General features: G+C 41.0%; 1 protein-coding gene across 1 annotated transcript in view; it reads left to right on the forward strand.

Annotated features, from left to right (window-relative positions):
* The first annotated feature begins 241 nt into the window (after positions 1-241).
* CCDC60 (coiled-coil domain containing 60) overlaps positions 242-16,811 on the forward strand; it is a 209,766-nt gene continuing 193,196 nt past the window's right edge. Inside the window, exon 1 of the mRNA XM_027865495.1 lies at positions 242-319. Coding sequence (XP_027721296.1) covers positions 242-319 — 78 coding nt within the window. The remainder of the gene's footprint in view (positions 320-16,811) is intronic.

Consider the following 16,811-nt stretch of genomic DNA (forward strand, 5'->3'; position numbering starts at 1 on the left):
ATGTACATACAATATACATTTATACACATTTCTCATACTCCCACCTCATTCACATTGGTTACCAACTGGTTTGGGGTTCAGGAAACTGTGAACTGAGAGAGAGCAAAGAAACTGGACTATCCCTCAGCCCCCCTGCCCAGGACTTTCCCCCAGCCATTGGCTGTCCCCTGTCCCCAGGGGACCTAGGGCTTCAGCCTGATTCTGAAGTGCCAGGAAGAGGGAAGTCTGAAGTAGTATTAAGATGCCAGTCAACAAGAACTTGGATGTCCATCCCATCAGGGCTCTTAAGCCCTATCAGGGCTCCGGGCAGCTATCTCAGGTAGGTGTCTTCTCTCTTGGCCATATTTTTTTGGGGGGGAGGACACAAAGTGTAATACAAATTCATGTTTGAATAGACTAGCCAAGGAGGGTAAGACTAGGAAGGGAGGGAAGAGGAAAGTCATGTTGTAATTAAATTGTAGAGACATATCCCTATAGATATAAATGGTTGGTTTCATCTGAAGAATGAAGGCGCCAGCCGGAACAGTGCGCCAGGCCATCATATTAGCCAATAATTCTGAGATGATGGAATGAATCAGCAGTGACACAGTTGAACATCAGAAAAATTAAGATAAATTGTAGGTTTGCCATGGCAGAAATTATTTCCAGAGATCCACTACATAGAGGCAGCCAGAGTACCCAGCTTGAGTATATCTCTGGGTAGGAAAGACAAAGACCATCTTTCCCCTTTCCTTAGTGCCTGGGTAAAGAGTGCTGGATTTGGAAGAGGACCTGGATTCACATCCTGGCGCTGCCATTTACTATCTCTGTGACCTTGGACAAGTCACCTCAACTCTCTGGGCTCAGTTTCCTCCTCTGTTAAACGAGGGGGTTAAACTAGATTAGTTCTAGGTCTCTTTCAGCTCTAGATTTTCAATTTCTTCAGATTTGCTGGGATAGGCAGTGGGAAAGAGACGTGAAAGGGTCTTGGCCTAGAGATGAACATTGTGTTGTGGGGTCTGGGCGAGGGAACTCGTTACTCAGGAATAGTTCCCTTCCTTTTGCTTGCATTTGTCTTCCCAATGCTCTGCATAGTGTCTAGCACATATTAAGGGCTTTATAAATGAATGTTGGCTAACTGTTGCTGATTGACCTGGGGCCCTGATTTAGCACCCACCCTGACGTTCACATAGACCTTTGACTTGGGGCTGCTCTCACATGGCTGTAGAGACTGATTCACTTGCCCCCTCACTCCCATGTAGTGTTTTATTTCACTTTATTTTAAATAAGAGGCAGAAAATTCATCAGAGTTTCATCTTATGACAGCAAACCCCACTAAAGTCTGATTCCAATATGGAGGGGACCTTGTTTCCCAAGTGGAGATGATGCTCATGACAGGTCCAGTCAGAGATTTGGCAGTCAGGCCCCTTCATAATATGAGAGGATAATAGCATCATAGATTTTACAGATAAAGAAACTGAGGGCAAAGGAGGTTAAATGACTTGCCTGAGGTCACCCAGGCAGTAAGTGTCAGAAACAGGATTAGAACCCACAATCTCTTATTCCAGATCTATCACTCTTTCCATTGCAAGGTTCATCAATAGTTTGGCCACACACAAGGAGGACATTTTTGGCCACAACAGATCTCAAAGACACAAGGTAAAAGAAGTGGGGCTATACAGCAAGTCTTGTGAAAAAGATCTGGGCATTTTAGTGGACTGCAAGCTCAAACAGCAGTCAACAGTATGGTACAGCTTTAGGCCTCATTAAAAGGAGTTAAGTGAATTTAAAGTAAATTAAAAGTCTAGTGAGGTGATAGCTTCTCTTTGTCCTCTGTCCTGATCAGGCCACATCTAGAATACCATGTCCAGTTACGGGTGCCATATTTTGGCAGGATATTGTTATGTTGAAGAAGGCCCAGAGGAGGGCCACACAAATGGTGAATTTGATAGTTGTCTTCAAGTATCCAAAGGGCTGTGTGAGCCTGGATTCAACTTGTTCTGTTTGGCTGCAGATGAGAGTCTAAGTAGGAATAGTGGACAGAATTTATAAAAGGGCAGGTTGATCTAAGGAAAATTCAACAATTAGAGCTGTCCAAAAATAGATTAGGATGGAGGTTAAGGAATTACTGCAGGGCTTCAAGCCACGGCTAGGTGACCTCACAAAAGGTATGTCATAAAGGGGATTCTTGCTCAGCTACTGATTGGATGACTAAGGTGCTGAGGTCCATTCCAGCTCTGTGATCCAATGAAGCTGTAATCAAAGACTATCTCCTAAGGCACGATGGGGGATAGGGGGTGCTAGAACACCATCCATTCCATGGGAATCTGAGATCTTTGAAGGGTAGAAGCATGGATGATATTGATGATATTTGGACAGGGGAAGAAAAACACATTCCCTGAGTATATAGGGCTTATGGGCTCATAAATCTAGAGCTATAAGGGACCTCATATGCCTTTTATATTTTTCATAGAAGGGCTTTCTGATGATTCACATACATCATTGGTCAAGACCTTTGCAAAGGCCCATAGTGGATCTCATTGAACAGAAATATTTGGATTTGAATTGGATGGCATGTCATCATTATCCTGTTAAGATGATAGGGGTGAGTGTGTGTGTGTGTGTGTGTGTGAGAGAGAGAGAGAGAGAGAGAGAGAGAGAAACATGCATATATGCACACCTCCATGTCTGTGTTTCATTCTTCCACCTCTTCCTGACTCATTTAGGAGTCAAGGCAATTCTTCCCAACTTGCCACTCCTCTCTCCCAAGTGGCCAGAGCCCCATGTCTTGTCTTATTATAATGCTAGAGGAAAGCAGACTTAAAGGTAGCTGGATACTCCCAGCCTTACAAATTGGAAGTAAGTACACCAGGAAGATTTTTAAAACTCACTGGCCCTTTATATTGTAGTCATAAGTGTCCCTTTATCTCTTCTGAGTATTAATGTGTGCTTTTGCTCACCTCATTGTCCAGCCCAGCAAACAAGAGCACGTTGGGATATTTTGTGTATTAACCCCCACTCATTCTTCCCTAAGCACTTCACAGAAGTTCTAGGCACCTTTGGGATGGAAAGCAAAGCTTCCCAGCCCAATAAATAGGACAAAGGAGAAATCCCTTCTTATTGGGAAGGCCTCATGTCATGTCCACCCAACTAGAACCCAGTGGCAGAAGGCTTAGTTCCATCAATCAATAAATATTTATTAACTACCTACTATGTGCCAGGCAATGTGCTAGACTGGAAATAGTAGATTCTTATTTGTTGGATTGGATTAATGACATAATAAAAGCCAGAGAATGGAAAGAGACAATCTTTAAAGGATAACACACTTGGGGTGTGTTTGGGCATGTCAGATTTAATGCTATCTAGATCCAGAACTAGGAATATGTAAGGTAGAAAACATCTTAGGGCACAGCACATGGTAATGAAAGAAATGTTTTCATATGACTTTCTTATAAATGCATATAATTTCTAAAATTTTATTTCTATCTTATTTTACATGTCATGCATTTTCCAATTTATCTCAATCTCCCACTCCCAGAAAGCAATCCCTTATAACAATGAAATATGTATATAGTTACATAAATGTATGTATGTATATATATGTATATGTGTATATGTATACACAGATATAGATATGTATATGTGTATATATACACACATATACATATATATAAATATAAAAGCAGGAAAAAAACCCAATTCAATAAAACTGACACACCAACCAAATCTGTCCAGGCAGAGTGTTTTCTACCTATAATCCCAGCTGCTAAGGAGGATGGGGCTGGTGGAACTCTCATATTTGGGAGTTCTCAGCCACCTTGAGCCCTGAGATGGAGGGGGGAGGAGAGGAGAGGAGCAAACCAGCCCAGGTTGAAAATGAAGTAGGTCAAAAGCTCCCATGATAGTTAGTGGGAGGTTTGGGCTGTGGGTAAATGCCTGCATTTCCAGCCTGAGTAATACCCAATTAAAAAAAGCTTTTTTTGTTATATGTACTGAGTTTCACTCTCATTCCCCCATCCTCTACAAAGATAGGAGGAGGGCAATTCTTTCTCGTATCTCTTCTTTGGAGCCTCAATTGGCCATTATAACCCCACAGCATTTGGTTTCTGTTGTTTTCTTATAATTGTTCTTTCCTTTTACATTGTTGTAATCATTGTATATAATGATTTCCTGGCATATGATGGTATATGGTTCTATTTATTTAATGATATGTATTGGTTCTATTTATTTCATTCTGCATCAGTTCATAAAACTCTTTCCATGCTCTTTATTTATCCATTCGATGTTTCTTACAGGGAAGTTATGTTTCATTGCATTTGTGTACCCTAGCTTATTTACCCATTCCCCAATCTATGGGCATATATTTTGCTTCCAGGTCTTTGCTAAAATAAAGAGTGTCACCATAAATATAATTGACCTCCTGGAGGTTATGTACCAAGAAGTGGTATCCCTGCAGTAAAAAGTCTGGACATTTTAATCACTTTCTTAGCATAATTTCAAATTGCTTTTCACGAATGGTTGGATCAATCAACAATGCATATGTGTGCCAATCTTTCCACAATCCCTCTAACAATGAATATCCCTGTTTTTTGTCAGCTTTTCCATTTAAATTATAAAATTTTAATCTCATAAAATGCATATCTCTGAATAATTAGTATACCTGGGTTTGAAAGATATGAAAGATAGCTCACTTGTCTTCCTGTCCCCACTGCTTGGCCCAAAGCTGACAAACATTCCATATAATAAACACTTAATAAATTAGTTGATTGATTGAAGAGAACACCTATATACTTTGAATGAGTTGAAGTTGCCTCCGACCTAAATGGAAGATATATTGGGTTGTTGTCGTTGTTCAGTCATTTTTCAGGCATGTCCAATTCTTTGTGACCCCATTTGGGGTTACTTTGGCAGAGATGCTGGAGTGGTTTGCCATTTCCTTCTCCAGCTCATTTTACAGAAACAAACAAACTGGCAGGTGTGAATGTTCAACCACAGCCAATAATATCTGAAAAATCATGGAGAACGGAAGAAGTACCATAGGGATAGAGAAGGGCAAACATTGTTACAATTTTTCAAAAAAGAAAAGGAGAAAGTCTGTGAATTGTCAAGCCAGTGAGCTTGACTTAGATTCCTGGCAAAAATCTAGAATGGCTGGTTAAAGGCATACTTAATTGCTTGTTGATTAATTGATTATCAAAGACTTGGAAAAGGAAGAGGTATTCACAGAGAGCCAGCATGGTTTTAAGCAAGCTTAGATCATGCCAGACTAGCCTCATTTCCTTTTAACAAGGTTGCTTAACAGGTAGATGTTGGGGAGAGGGAGGAAGGTAGGGGAATGCTGTAGATATGGTCCGCCTGGAATTTTACAAAGCATTTGATAAAATCTCTTGAATTATCCTTGTGGAAACAACGAAGAAATCTGGGATAGATAATTCTGGGCATATTGGGAATTAGCTGAATGGTCAGACCCTTAAAAGAGTCCTTACTGGTTCATCCTCATCTGGGGAAGAGTGGAATGTTCCTTGGATTCTTACTTGGCCCTGTGCTGTTCAACATTTCTAGCAATGATTTGGATAAAGGCACAGATGGGCATGCTTACCTAATTTGGAGATGGCATAAAGCCAAGAGGGATAGCTACCACACTGGATAAGAGTCAGGATTCAAAAAGACTCCAATGAGCTAAAATATTAGGCCATATCTGATAAGATGAAATTTAACATATATAAATACAAAGTGTTATACTTGGGCTAAAAAAATCAATTCTGCAAATACAAGATGGCTGAAACATGGTTAGGTACAAGTGTTTTTTTTTTCCTGGAAAAAGGGATTTTAGTGAAAGCTAGATGTGAATCACAGTCAAAAAAGCTAGTGTAAACTGAGGTTCAATTAATTGAGATATTTTATCATAGAATCACAAATTTAGAGTTAGGAGGGACCTTAGAAGGCACTGAGACCAATACTCTTCATTTTACAGATGTCAGTCCATAAACATTAAGTGCCTACTATGTGCCAGATACTGTGCTAATTGCAAAGAAAGGTAAAAGACAGTCCCTGCTCTCAAGGGGCTCAAAATCAAATGGGGGAAATGGTATGCAAATAATTATGTACAAATAAGCCATATATAGAATAAATTGGAAATAATCAACAGGGAAGACATGGGCATTAAGGGGAATTGGGGAATAGCTTCCTGTAGAAGATAGGATTTTATCTGGGGCCCTGAAGGAAGCCAGAAAAGCCAGGAGACAGAGATAAGAATGGAGAATATTATAGGGATGGGGGGCAGCCAGGAAAAAATTCCTGGAGTAGGGAGTTCTTGTTGTAGGAATGGCAAAGATGTTAGCATCATTGGATGCCAGAATGTGGAGGAGAAGGAGTATTAGGTGGAGGAATACTGCCTCAAAGAAATCAGATTTGCCCAGGGTCACAGCTAGTAAGGGTCTGAGGCAGGATTTGAATTCAGGTCTCCCTGACTCCAAGTCCAGCACTCTACTGTCCCACCTACCTGCTTTAGGTACTACTGTCAGACATCTGGACTGGTATTTAATTCTGCATATCATATTTTAAGAAAGACATTGATAATCTGGAAAGCATCCAGAGGAGAACAACCAGGATTGTGAAAAGTCTTTCAGTTCATACCTATGTGAAGGATAAGTTAGAGGAACAGGGATATGTTTATCCTGGAGAAGAAAAAAATGTAAAAAAAATTTTTTTAAAGAAATAAAAAGAAAATAAAAAGAAAAAACGTAAAGTATATGTTAGGGGGGATGATAGCTGTGTCCAATATTCAATGAATTCCCTCATGATGAATAGGGAATTTGATTTGTTTTGCCTGGACTGAAGGATAGGGCTAGAGGAGAATTAGGAGAAAAGCAGATGTAAGCTTCAAGTCAGGAAAAATTCCTTTAACAATTAGAGCTTCCCAAAAGTGGAATGGGCTGATTTGAAAGCTAATGGGTTCCCACTCACTCGAAGTCTTCCACAGGAAGCTAGATGAACATTGGCCGTGTCTTTCACAGATATCATTGATAGGCCAAATCAGTTGTTTATTATGTAAGTCCCTTCTAACTCAAGATATTGTAGGATTCTGTGAAGGATGGTGGATTGGCATTGATATCTATCCATGTTCAACTCTTCAGTGATTGTAGTGTTCTATAATTCATGGCCATGTACCCTGTGAAGAAAATTGATGTGAGATACACAAAAGGGAGAGGGGCCCATTGATTATCCCATCCCCACTAAAAGTAAGTGAGAAGATGCCACACCTTGATACATTTATTAGACAGATTTGTCAATCAATCAAATGTGAAAAGTCCTTGGATGACTTGGAGTGACATCCAAAGGAAGAATGTTGATGGTATCTGAGGAAACTTGGTCACTTGATGTGGGTTCTCTAGAAGAGAAAACTAGCTCAGAAACCATGATATTCCAGTGTCTGATAGATCTTGGGAGTTTAACAACAGAGAGGAATAAGTGGGGACATACAGAGCTGAACTTCAGAAAGAACTGGGAGTCCAGGGACAGCCAGCAAAGGAAGAAAGAGAAAGTAGACCGTAGTGGTGGCAGAGAAGGGAAATGTTGAGGGAAGTCATCCATCCACCCTACAGGCATCTTAGAGCAGAAGACTAGTCTCAACATGACTCAGGCACTGAGGGACCTTCTCAGAAATAATCTACTCTTGCCCCAACTTCCTCTCCAAGTGCCCATCTATCAACAGCCACTATAACATACTCTGATGCTTCTCTACCCAATCTTTTTGGGCCCTGAATTTTACCTAAGTCACAAAGAGCCAATAGTGAACTAGAAACAGAAATGTAAATTAAGGAAAAGAGCCAAACCTCTGCCTCAATGTTAGGAATTTCCTTAAGTGGGAGTTCTAAGAGATTGTGATTGCGCTCCTATGTCTAATATAAACTCCTTAAAATTTCAGAGGAGCTGGAAATCATTATATTGCCTCAGGCTTAAAATAAGTGAATTGCTATAACATGGTGTTACAAATATAAGGGACTATATTTCAGGGAGAAATTCAGGGGTCATTAAGAGAATTTTTACAATTTTCTCCTATTTACCTGTGGGTCCAATTCACTGCCTACCAATAATGAGTATGAAGTACCTACTATGTACAAAAGCAATATAGGGAATAACAATTTAAGTTCTTTTGTATCCTACCATTTTCCCCATAGGTATAGGGTGCTGTGGGCTCAGGGAGCCCATAAATGAAGCCTGTGGAATGGGTGACAATTGGTTTTCTCTGATTTTATAGAAAGTTATGAATGGTGGATAATGAGGATGTAAATAGGCTTGATTCCCAGGAGGGTAAATTTGTCATGGCCAATCTTAAATGATTAGGCCACTCCTATAAATGGGAAGAATTGAAGCAGTATCAGCTAAAGGACTGACCACAGGTCATACAATGACTCACAGGTCAGTATAAGGGACTGAGTCCAGATTGGCTCCTGATTACTCCTGCTTCTAATCACCAAGACCCCTCCCACTTGATTGGACCACTGATTAGGGTGAAGACTACTCTAACTACCATTTGAGATTCACATCACAAGGACCCATCAGGGCAGTATTTTATTTTCATATTGTTCATCATGGCAATGGCAATGATGATTCATATGAGGGAAAAAAGCATTCATGAATCCCACCCCCCATGTGAGTGTCAACTTCTGCATGTTCTTGTTCACGTTGAAAGTCTTCTTTTGTTAAATTAAATTTTTGATATCTTTTATTTTTACATCACTGTATTCCCCATTGTATCCCTTCCTCACCTCTTCCCAGAGAGCCCTACATTATAATAAAAATGGGGAAAAAAGAGAAAGAAAAAAAGTTCTGCAAAATTAACCCATATATTGCAACTGTAAAATAGGCAATCATAATAGCACTATTGTGATATATTGAGGGAGGGGCCTCACAGGCCATCTTGTCCATCCTCCACATTTTTCAGTTGAGGAAACTGAGGCTTGGAGAGGGAAAGTGATTACACAGTAAGTGTCAAAAGCAAGACTTGCATCCATAGGCAATTTGTAGCCCTTTCCAATCTGACTCCAACCTGTCATTACATCCACTGGCATTCTATCCCCATGCCTTTTGCATGGACTGTCCCCCATTCCTGGAATGCTTTTCCTCCTCATCTTTGACTCTTGGAACCCTTAGATCTCCTGAAGGCTCATTCCAAGTTTTCCCCTTACAAGTTGCCTTTCATGATTCTCCAGTTGTCTTCCCCCCCCATTAATATGTATGCATTATGTATATATTTTGTATTTACTTGTTTGCATAAATGATATTTCCTACCAGGAGAAAGTAAAGACGAGAATCTGTGTCTTTTTTGCGTTTGTATCACCAGCAACTAGCAGAGTGCCTAGATGGAAGTCAGCTTAATAAACTCTGGTTGAACTGATTTGAATCCAAGTCTTGTCAAGCCCAGATGCAATACTGTATTCACCATGCCAGCAATTCCTTTAAAATTATGTTGTTATGAACCAATTCAGTTCAGTTCAATGAACATTATTAAATGACTACCATGTCAGGCTCTGTGTTGGGCATTGGAGATATGGAAATTAAGAAATTTTGCTGTCCCTGCCTTCATGGAACTTACGTTCTTCTCATCCCTGGTTTTCCCTCATCTTAAGTAAAATCCTACCTTCTACAGGAAGCCTTTCCTGATACCTCTTACTGCCAGTGCCTTCTTCTCTTGATTATTTCCATTTCACTCTATATGTATATTGTTTATACATGGTTGTTTTCACATTATCTCCCCCATTAGATTGTAAACTCCTTGAAGGCAGGGACTGTCTGTTGCCTTTCTTTGTATCCTCAGTACTTAGCACAGTGCCTGGAATGTTGTAGGTACTTAATAAATGCTCATTTACTGACTACTGGAAGAAAATGAAACATATGTAGATAAGTGCTATTGTTCAATCTTCATTTTCAAAGAGTACCAGTAACATCATGGGGTGATATCTTGACTTGCACATGAATTGGATTTAAGTGAGGCAGAGTTGCACAAAGTCATTAGTCTCCCTCTCTCTCTTTCAAAGTCATCAAAGTCCAGTGGCATGACAATCTAGATAAGTAGAGTATGTATGGAATATATACAGAAGAAACTGAAAATAGTTTCTGGAGTAGGGAGAACTTAACTTTGGGGAGGTGGATTCAGAATGGAATCATGGAGGAGCTGGCATTTGAGCTAAGTAAACCTTTGGAAGGAGGTAGGGATTTCATAAAGGGGAGGTGAAGAGGGCAATCCTTCCAGCATCAAGAACAGCCTAGACAATAGCATGGAGACAGAAGTTGGGGTGTCGTGTATGGAAACAACCAAGAGGTGCATTTGGCCAGAATGTGAAGTGCATGAGGGGGAGAAATGTGTGATCAACCTGGAAAAATTAGTAGTCAGAGCACAAGGACAGATATTGGCTAGAATAAAAAAGAGAAAAATGGAAACAATAATAAATTTCAATGCACATTTATAGCATTTGAGGGTTCACAAACTGACTTAGGAATAACTTTGACAGCATGATGTAAACATAGAAAGTGGTCATAGAACTTCTGTCCTGGAAGGGGTCTCAAAGGCCATCTAGTCAAACCCCATGAGGAAATTGGGGCCTAGAAAGGAAAGACACTTGCCTGAGTTCACACCACTAAGCAGTATTTGAAAAAAAGTTTCCTGTCCCTTGGGATCATTCCATAACACCTGAACCCCTCTTTGTCATTTCTGGGGAAAGCCAACTGAAGAACTGAAGTCACAAAATCAAAGATATGAGTTGGAAGGGATCTCAGGCACCATCTTGACTAATCTATTCATTTTAGAGATGATGAAACTGAGGCCCAGAGAAGTAGGTCATACTTAATCAATGCCATACAGTTAATAAGGAGCAGAGCCAGTAACAGAATCCAAATCCTTTGATTCCAAATCCAGAAAACTCTTCCAATAAAACCTGGTATTTTGAGAAATAGGATGTCTTTGTTTTGTTTTGCTTTTCTTGATTGGTTGACTTGTTGGTTTGGGATTGTTGGGAGTTCTGGAAGGGTGTGTTGGGTTAAGAAGGAGTATAGTGGAAGCTTTTGGACATCTGGTGGTGAAGTGGATAGAGTGCCAGGGCCTGAAGTCAGAAAGACTCATCTTAGTGAGTTCAAATCTGCCTCACATAATTACTAACCATTGGACCCTGGGCAAGTCACTTCACCCTGTTTGCCTCAGTTTCCTCATCTGTAAAATGAGCAAGGGAAGGAAACGGCAAACCACTCCAGTATCTTTGCCAAGAAAACCCCAAATGGGGTCACAAAGATTTGGACACGACTGAAACAACTGAATGACAACAACAACATATTAGAAGCTTGGATTATCCAGCCTGGCTGCTGTCTTCCCTAAATTCAGATTTTGTAATCTCTGCACTTTATTCATATAGAACTCCACTGTCAAATTCTCTTAAATTCTTCTGATAAACTTTGCTTCCTAAATGGCTAGGAAGGGTTCCACAAAATAGGAGAATCAGTTTGATTAGTGTCCGATGGGATCTGCTAATAAGTAACGGTAATGAGCATGGCTGCCGAGAGCTAATTGAATTCAGGAAGTGCTTTTCAAGGACTTGTTAGGGGCAGGTGGGGGGGGGGGGGGGGAATACACAGCATGATTTTAACCAACTGAGATGTTTACCTGTTTCCCTTTAGACTGCCTCTCTCTAAAATTTCAAAGTGAGCAATATTACATTAAAATGATACTCCTGGCAAGTGTTGGTATTTAAATGTCATAACCCTTGAGAATCAGGAAGACTTAGGTCCCTGAGTTTCTATAATAATCTAGCAACCAGCTGCCCTACCACTTTGCCATACCCTCTACCTCCCCCACGTCATCTCTGAAATCATAATCAAATCAATATTGTCATTGATGCTGGAAAGGGTGTGGATGACCACATTTGCCATCATTGGGCACTCCTTTCTTTTTTACCCCATCCCTGGCCACCACTCTCCTGTGTATGTGTTTTCTCCCCCATCAGAATATAAGTTCTAGGGGGTCAGGGACTGACTATGTTTTTGTATCTGTATCTCTGGGGCTTGGTACATAGTAATTGCTTAATAAATAATTTTAAAATTCATTTATCGCTCATTCAATCAACAAGAACTATTATGGTGCCAATGGCTATGTGCTATTAGTTTATTAACATTGTCACCTGGGGAATTATGGGATTTTAGTATCTGGAAGCTCTTGGGGGGACACCAGAGACCATTGAGTCCAACTCATACCTGACCAAGAATCACCTCTATAGCATACTTGACAAGTGGGCATCCAGGCCCTATTTGAAGGCCTACAGTGATGAGTAACTCACCACCTCCCACAGCAGCCCATTGCTATTTGGGGACAGCTCTCACTGTTAGGATGGTTTTTTCTTTGCATCAAGCCTAGGTTGGCCTCATTGTTGACCAATTCTGCCCATTACTTTTCCTGGTTCTGCCCTAAGGGGCCAAGCAGAACAAGATTAATCCCTCTCTTTCTCAATCTAGACCTTTAAATATTGAAAGATAGCTACTGTCTACCCCTTGAATCTTCTTTTCTTGAGCTACACATCCCCAATCCCTTCTATTCTACATGTGGCATGAAATCAGGACTTTTCACCATCCTGGTTGCCTTCCTCTGGACCCTCTCCAGCTTGTCAATGTTCTTCCTAAAATGTGGGGTCCCAAACTGAACCCTCCATATGCAGTCTGATCAGTGCTGAGTAGACCAAGATAGTCACCTCCCTAGTCCTGGGTAATATGCCTTTCTGAATGCTGACCATTATATTATCTTTCTTCCTTGCTCTATGATCCTTGAAGTCTGCTACAGCCCCCAGATCATTTTCAGACAAACTATGGTCTAGCCTTAGTTTCCTCATTGATTTTTTTTAGGCAATTGGGGTTAAGTGACTTGCCCAGGGTCACACAGTTAGTAAGTGTCAAGTGTTTGGTCTGAGACTGGATTTGAACTCAGGTCCTCCTTACTTCAGGGCCAGTGCTCTATCCACCTCACCACCTAGCTGCCCCTATTTGATTTATAAATTGAAAAAAAATTACCATGTTCTGTTGATAACTTTTGTCCTTACATCACAATTATTTCGATACCTCCCCTCTGCAATTGAATCCTCCTTTACAACAAAGAAAAATAACTAAACAAAGATATCTAATACAATGACTTTATCTAATATTATAGACACTATTTTCTCATGGTAGGCTCCCATCTCTACCATGAAAAGGAAGGTATATTTCATTCCCATTCTCTGGGACCTTCAGAGAGTTTTCAATTTCTCAGAGTTTGACATCCTTTCAGCAAGTATTTCCATTTGCCTTACATTCCTTGCATGTATTGTTCTTTGGGTTTTGCTGATTTCACTCTGCATCTGTCCATACGATTCTTTGCATGTTTCCGAATCCCTCAATCTTCCTGGTTTTTCACCGCCAAACTTGTGATACAGCAAGCCTGGGATTGGACTGAAAACAACCCAAATACTGAGTACTTGCTAAGCACCTACTATCTACACCATGCTGCCATAGACACTGCTAATGCAAAGACAAAAAGAAAAACAGCTTCCTAGGCCTCTTTCTGCCAAAAAAAAAAAATCACAAAATCCTGTTAGAATTGGAAAGCACCTCAGAGTCCAGTCCAACCCCAAATCCAGCATGAGTCCCCTCTACAACATACCCAGCAAGTGGCCCTTCATTGTTTAAAGACCTGCACTGAAGGGACCCCCTGCCTCCAGCTCTAATTCTTAGAAAGTTCTATACCGTATTAGCCTAAATTGGCCACTCAGAACCACTGCTTCTTGTTATTATTAATAATATTAATAGCTAGCATTCATACAGCCCTTTAAGAATTAGCACTTTATATATGTTTTCTATATGATTCTCTCTACACCCCTAGGAGGTAGGTGCTATTATTATTCCCCTTTTTACTGATGAGGAAACTGAGCCACATAGCAGTAAAGTGACAGAGAGAAGGTCACATAACTAGTAAGGGTCAGAGTACAGATTTGAACTCATATCTTCCTGACCCAGTCCCAGCACTCTGGTCAGTGCCCTGTCTTTCTGCCTCTAAGTGACTGGCCCAGGCTTACACAGCTAATAATTGTCTAAGTTGGAAACTCAGGTCTTTCTGAAGCCAGGTCCAGACTTCTATCCACTGTACCTTTTAGTTGCCTCTAAGAGGGAAAATGTTTCTGGTACTAGGCAATGCAAATCTACCCTCTCCCCCCTTCAAGTTAATAGCCCTTCAAATACTTGTTTGAATAGTTACCATGCCCCCACCTGTCTAATCCTCTCCAGGTAAAACTCCAGGGTTCTTTCTTCATATCCTCACCTGTGAGAGTAGGAACTGCTTCATTTTTTTTGGTCTTTTTATCTTCCGCATTTAGCACAGTGTCTAGCACAGAACACAGAACACAGAACACAGGCTAAATATAGGCTTGTTGCTTGCTTGATGGTTGTGACATGACTAGTGATGTAAGTAGAGGGCTTTTATGCACACACCCTTCAAAAATATTGCTCTCCCTTCTTCTGGCTCCTCCCTGCCCCCACTTGCTAGTGACTTCCTGTTCTCACCATCTACAGATTACTTTGTATAACTGTTTTGAATATAACTATATATAAAAATCTCATATATAATTATACACAAACCATTTTTAACTATACACAGGGGCATATGGGGCATTCATGGACTAGCAACTCTGGTGTGATGGCTAGCAAACCCTTCTCAGGGCTGCTCATCCACGTTGGTGTCCACCTTCACCCAACTCTCACCCATGGCTCAAGAGGCTGTAGCATGTGCACTGGCCACACTCCAGTAAAACCATCTTGGCAGACAGGCCAAACCAGGCCGAGGCGAACAAGCCTCAAACCTATCAGTGAGTTAGGGGGATATCTACCCCAAGCATGAAAAGACTTCTTCCCCACCCCAGGCAAAAAGGGCAGATGAGAACAATTTGTTCCAACAGCCATGAAGTTAGCTGAAGCAGACACTGTGGAGCACTTAGAGCTTGGTCAGACATCAAAGATGTCATGGTCATTCACTGCCTCCCAGGCCATTGACCTTTGTTCTGCCACTGGACTTCAGTGACTCTAGAAGGGAGAGTGAGGCTGATGACTTTGTGCAGCTCTGCCTCACTGAAATCCAATTCAGGCACAAGGCAAAACATCATTCATCATCCACTATTTTACCCCAATATCATAATGTCATTGGGCTTCTTTGAAAATGAAGGACAAACAACTATATCTGTATCTATATACATATGCATATTTACATATAAACATCAAAGAAGATATATGAGGGAGGAGAGGAGAGAGACAGGGAGAGGAGGGGGAGAGAGGGAGAGATAAAGAGGGAGAGAGGGAGAAGGAAAGGGAGAAATAGAGAGAGAAACAGACAGAGACAGAGAGAGCAGAGAAGGAGAAGAGACAGAGAGAGGGACAGAAAGAGAGAGAGAGAGAGAGAGAGAGAGAGAGAGAGAGGAAGAGAGAGAGAGAACACTATTGTATAGTGGCTAGAGATTGGCCTAAAGAGCTAGAAAGATCTGGGCTCAGGTCCTGCCTCTAACATATACTAGCTATGTGATCTTGAACAAATTGCTGAACATCTCAGTGCCCCAGGTCACTCTCTGGGACTATAGGTTGCAAAGAAGATGCCAACCTGCCCTGTAGAAGGAGTTTCCTCCCCTGGGAGTTCCCTATAACAATAAATCATAGGTCCAGTCTCAACTCCTATCCCTCTATATGTGCATGGTGGCCTTGCCAATTAGAATGCATGCCCCTTGAGTGCAGGGACTGATTAATTTTTGTCTCTGTGTCCCCGCAGGTAACAAATAGTGCCTGACACTTCATGGGTTAATAAACATTTTTGATTGACTTATTGATGGATTCAGCTGAATCCAAGGGGTAAATGTTAGAGGGTTTGGAGAATGACTCCTGAAAAATGCCCGCTATGTTCTGATGTTTTAGCATTTTTTTTGGCTCATTCTCCCTCCTTAGGATTGTCAATGTCTTCACCATTCAGCATCTTTCTTCATTCCTCCACCCTCCCCAAACCTCACTTCTCCTTAGCCGAGCTCGCCTCCTCCAGCCTGTATGTAGCGGAGCTTATCCAAAGTTCTGACCCTGGATCAAATCCATGCATTTCTTAGAACATGTCTCTCATTAGAAAATCTTTAGGAAAGCTCATCTACATACATGGACATTATTTAGCAATAGGACTCCAAGGACCAGGCGACTCTTTCTCTGAGGCTGTGTTTTAATTCCACATATTTCTTTCTCAGAAAAGCTTATTTATTTGCATATTTCAGCAGGCACTCCAGAAATGCAAATGCCCTCATCTGTGGACACAGTCACATTTGAATGTGGGTTGCCCGCAGCTAAAAATGGTGCATTTCCTTTCCTCCTTGAGATTTTTTAATATGTATCAGAGAGAGAGATAGAGGCAGAGACAGAAAGACAGAGAGAGGAAGGGAAGGAGGGAGAGGGAGGGAAGGAAGGAAAGAAGGAAGGAAAGAAGGAAGGAAGGAAGAAAAGAAGGAAGGAAGGGAGGAAGGAAGGAAGGAAGGAAGGAAGGAAGAAAGGAAAGAAGAAGGGGAGGGAGAGAGGAAGAAAGAGAGAAAGAAAGAAGGAAGGGAGGGAGGGAAGGAAGGAGGGAAGGAAAAAAGGAAGAGAAAAACAGAAAGAAGAAAGGAATGAAAGAGAGAGGGGAAGGAAGTAAGAGAAAGATAGATGAAAGAAAGAAAAGAAAGAAAGAAGGAAGGAAAGGAAAGAAAAAAGAAGGAAGGAAGGAAGAAAAGAAAAGAAAAGAAAAGAAAAGAAAAGAAAAGAAAAGAAAA

This window comes from Vombatus ursinus, unplaced genomic scaffold, assembly GCF_900497805.2.
Source record: "Vombatus ursinus unplaced genomic scaffold, bare-nosed wombat genome assembly UNPS02001287.1, whole genome shotgun sequence".
In the NCBI taxonomy this organism is placed as follows: Eukaryota; Metazoa; Chordata; class Mammalia; order Diprotodontia; family Vombatidae; genus Vombatus; species Vombatus ursinus.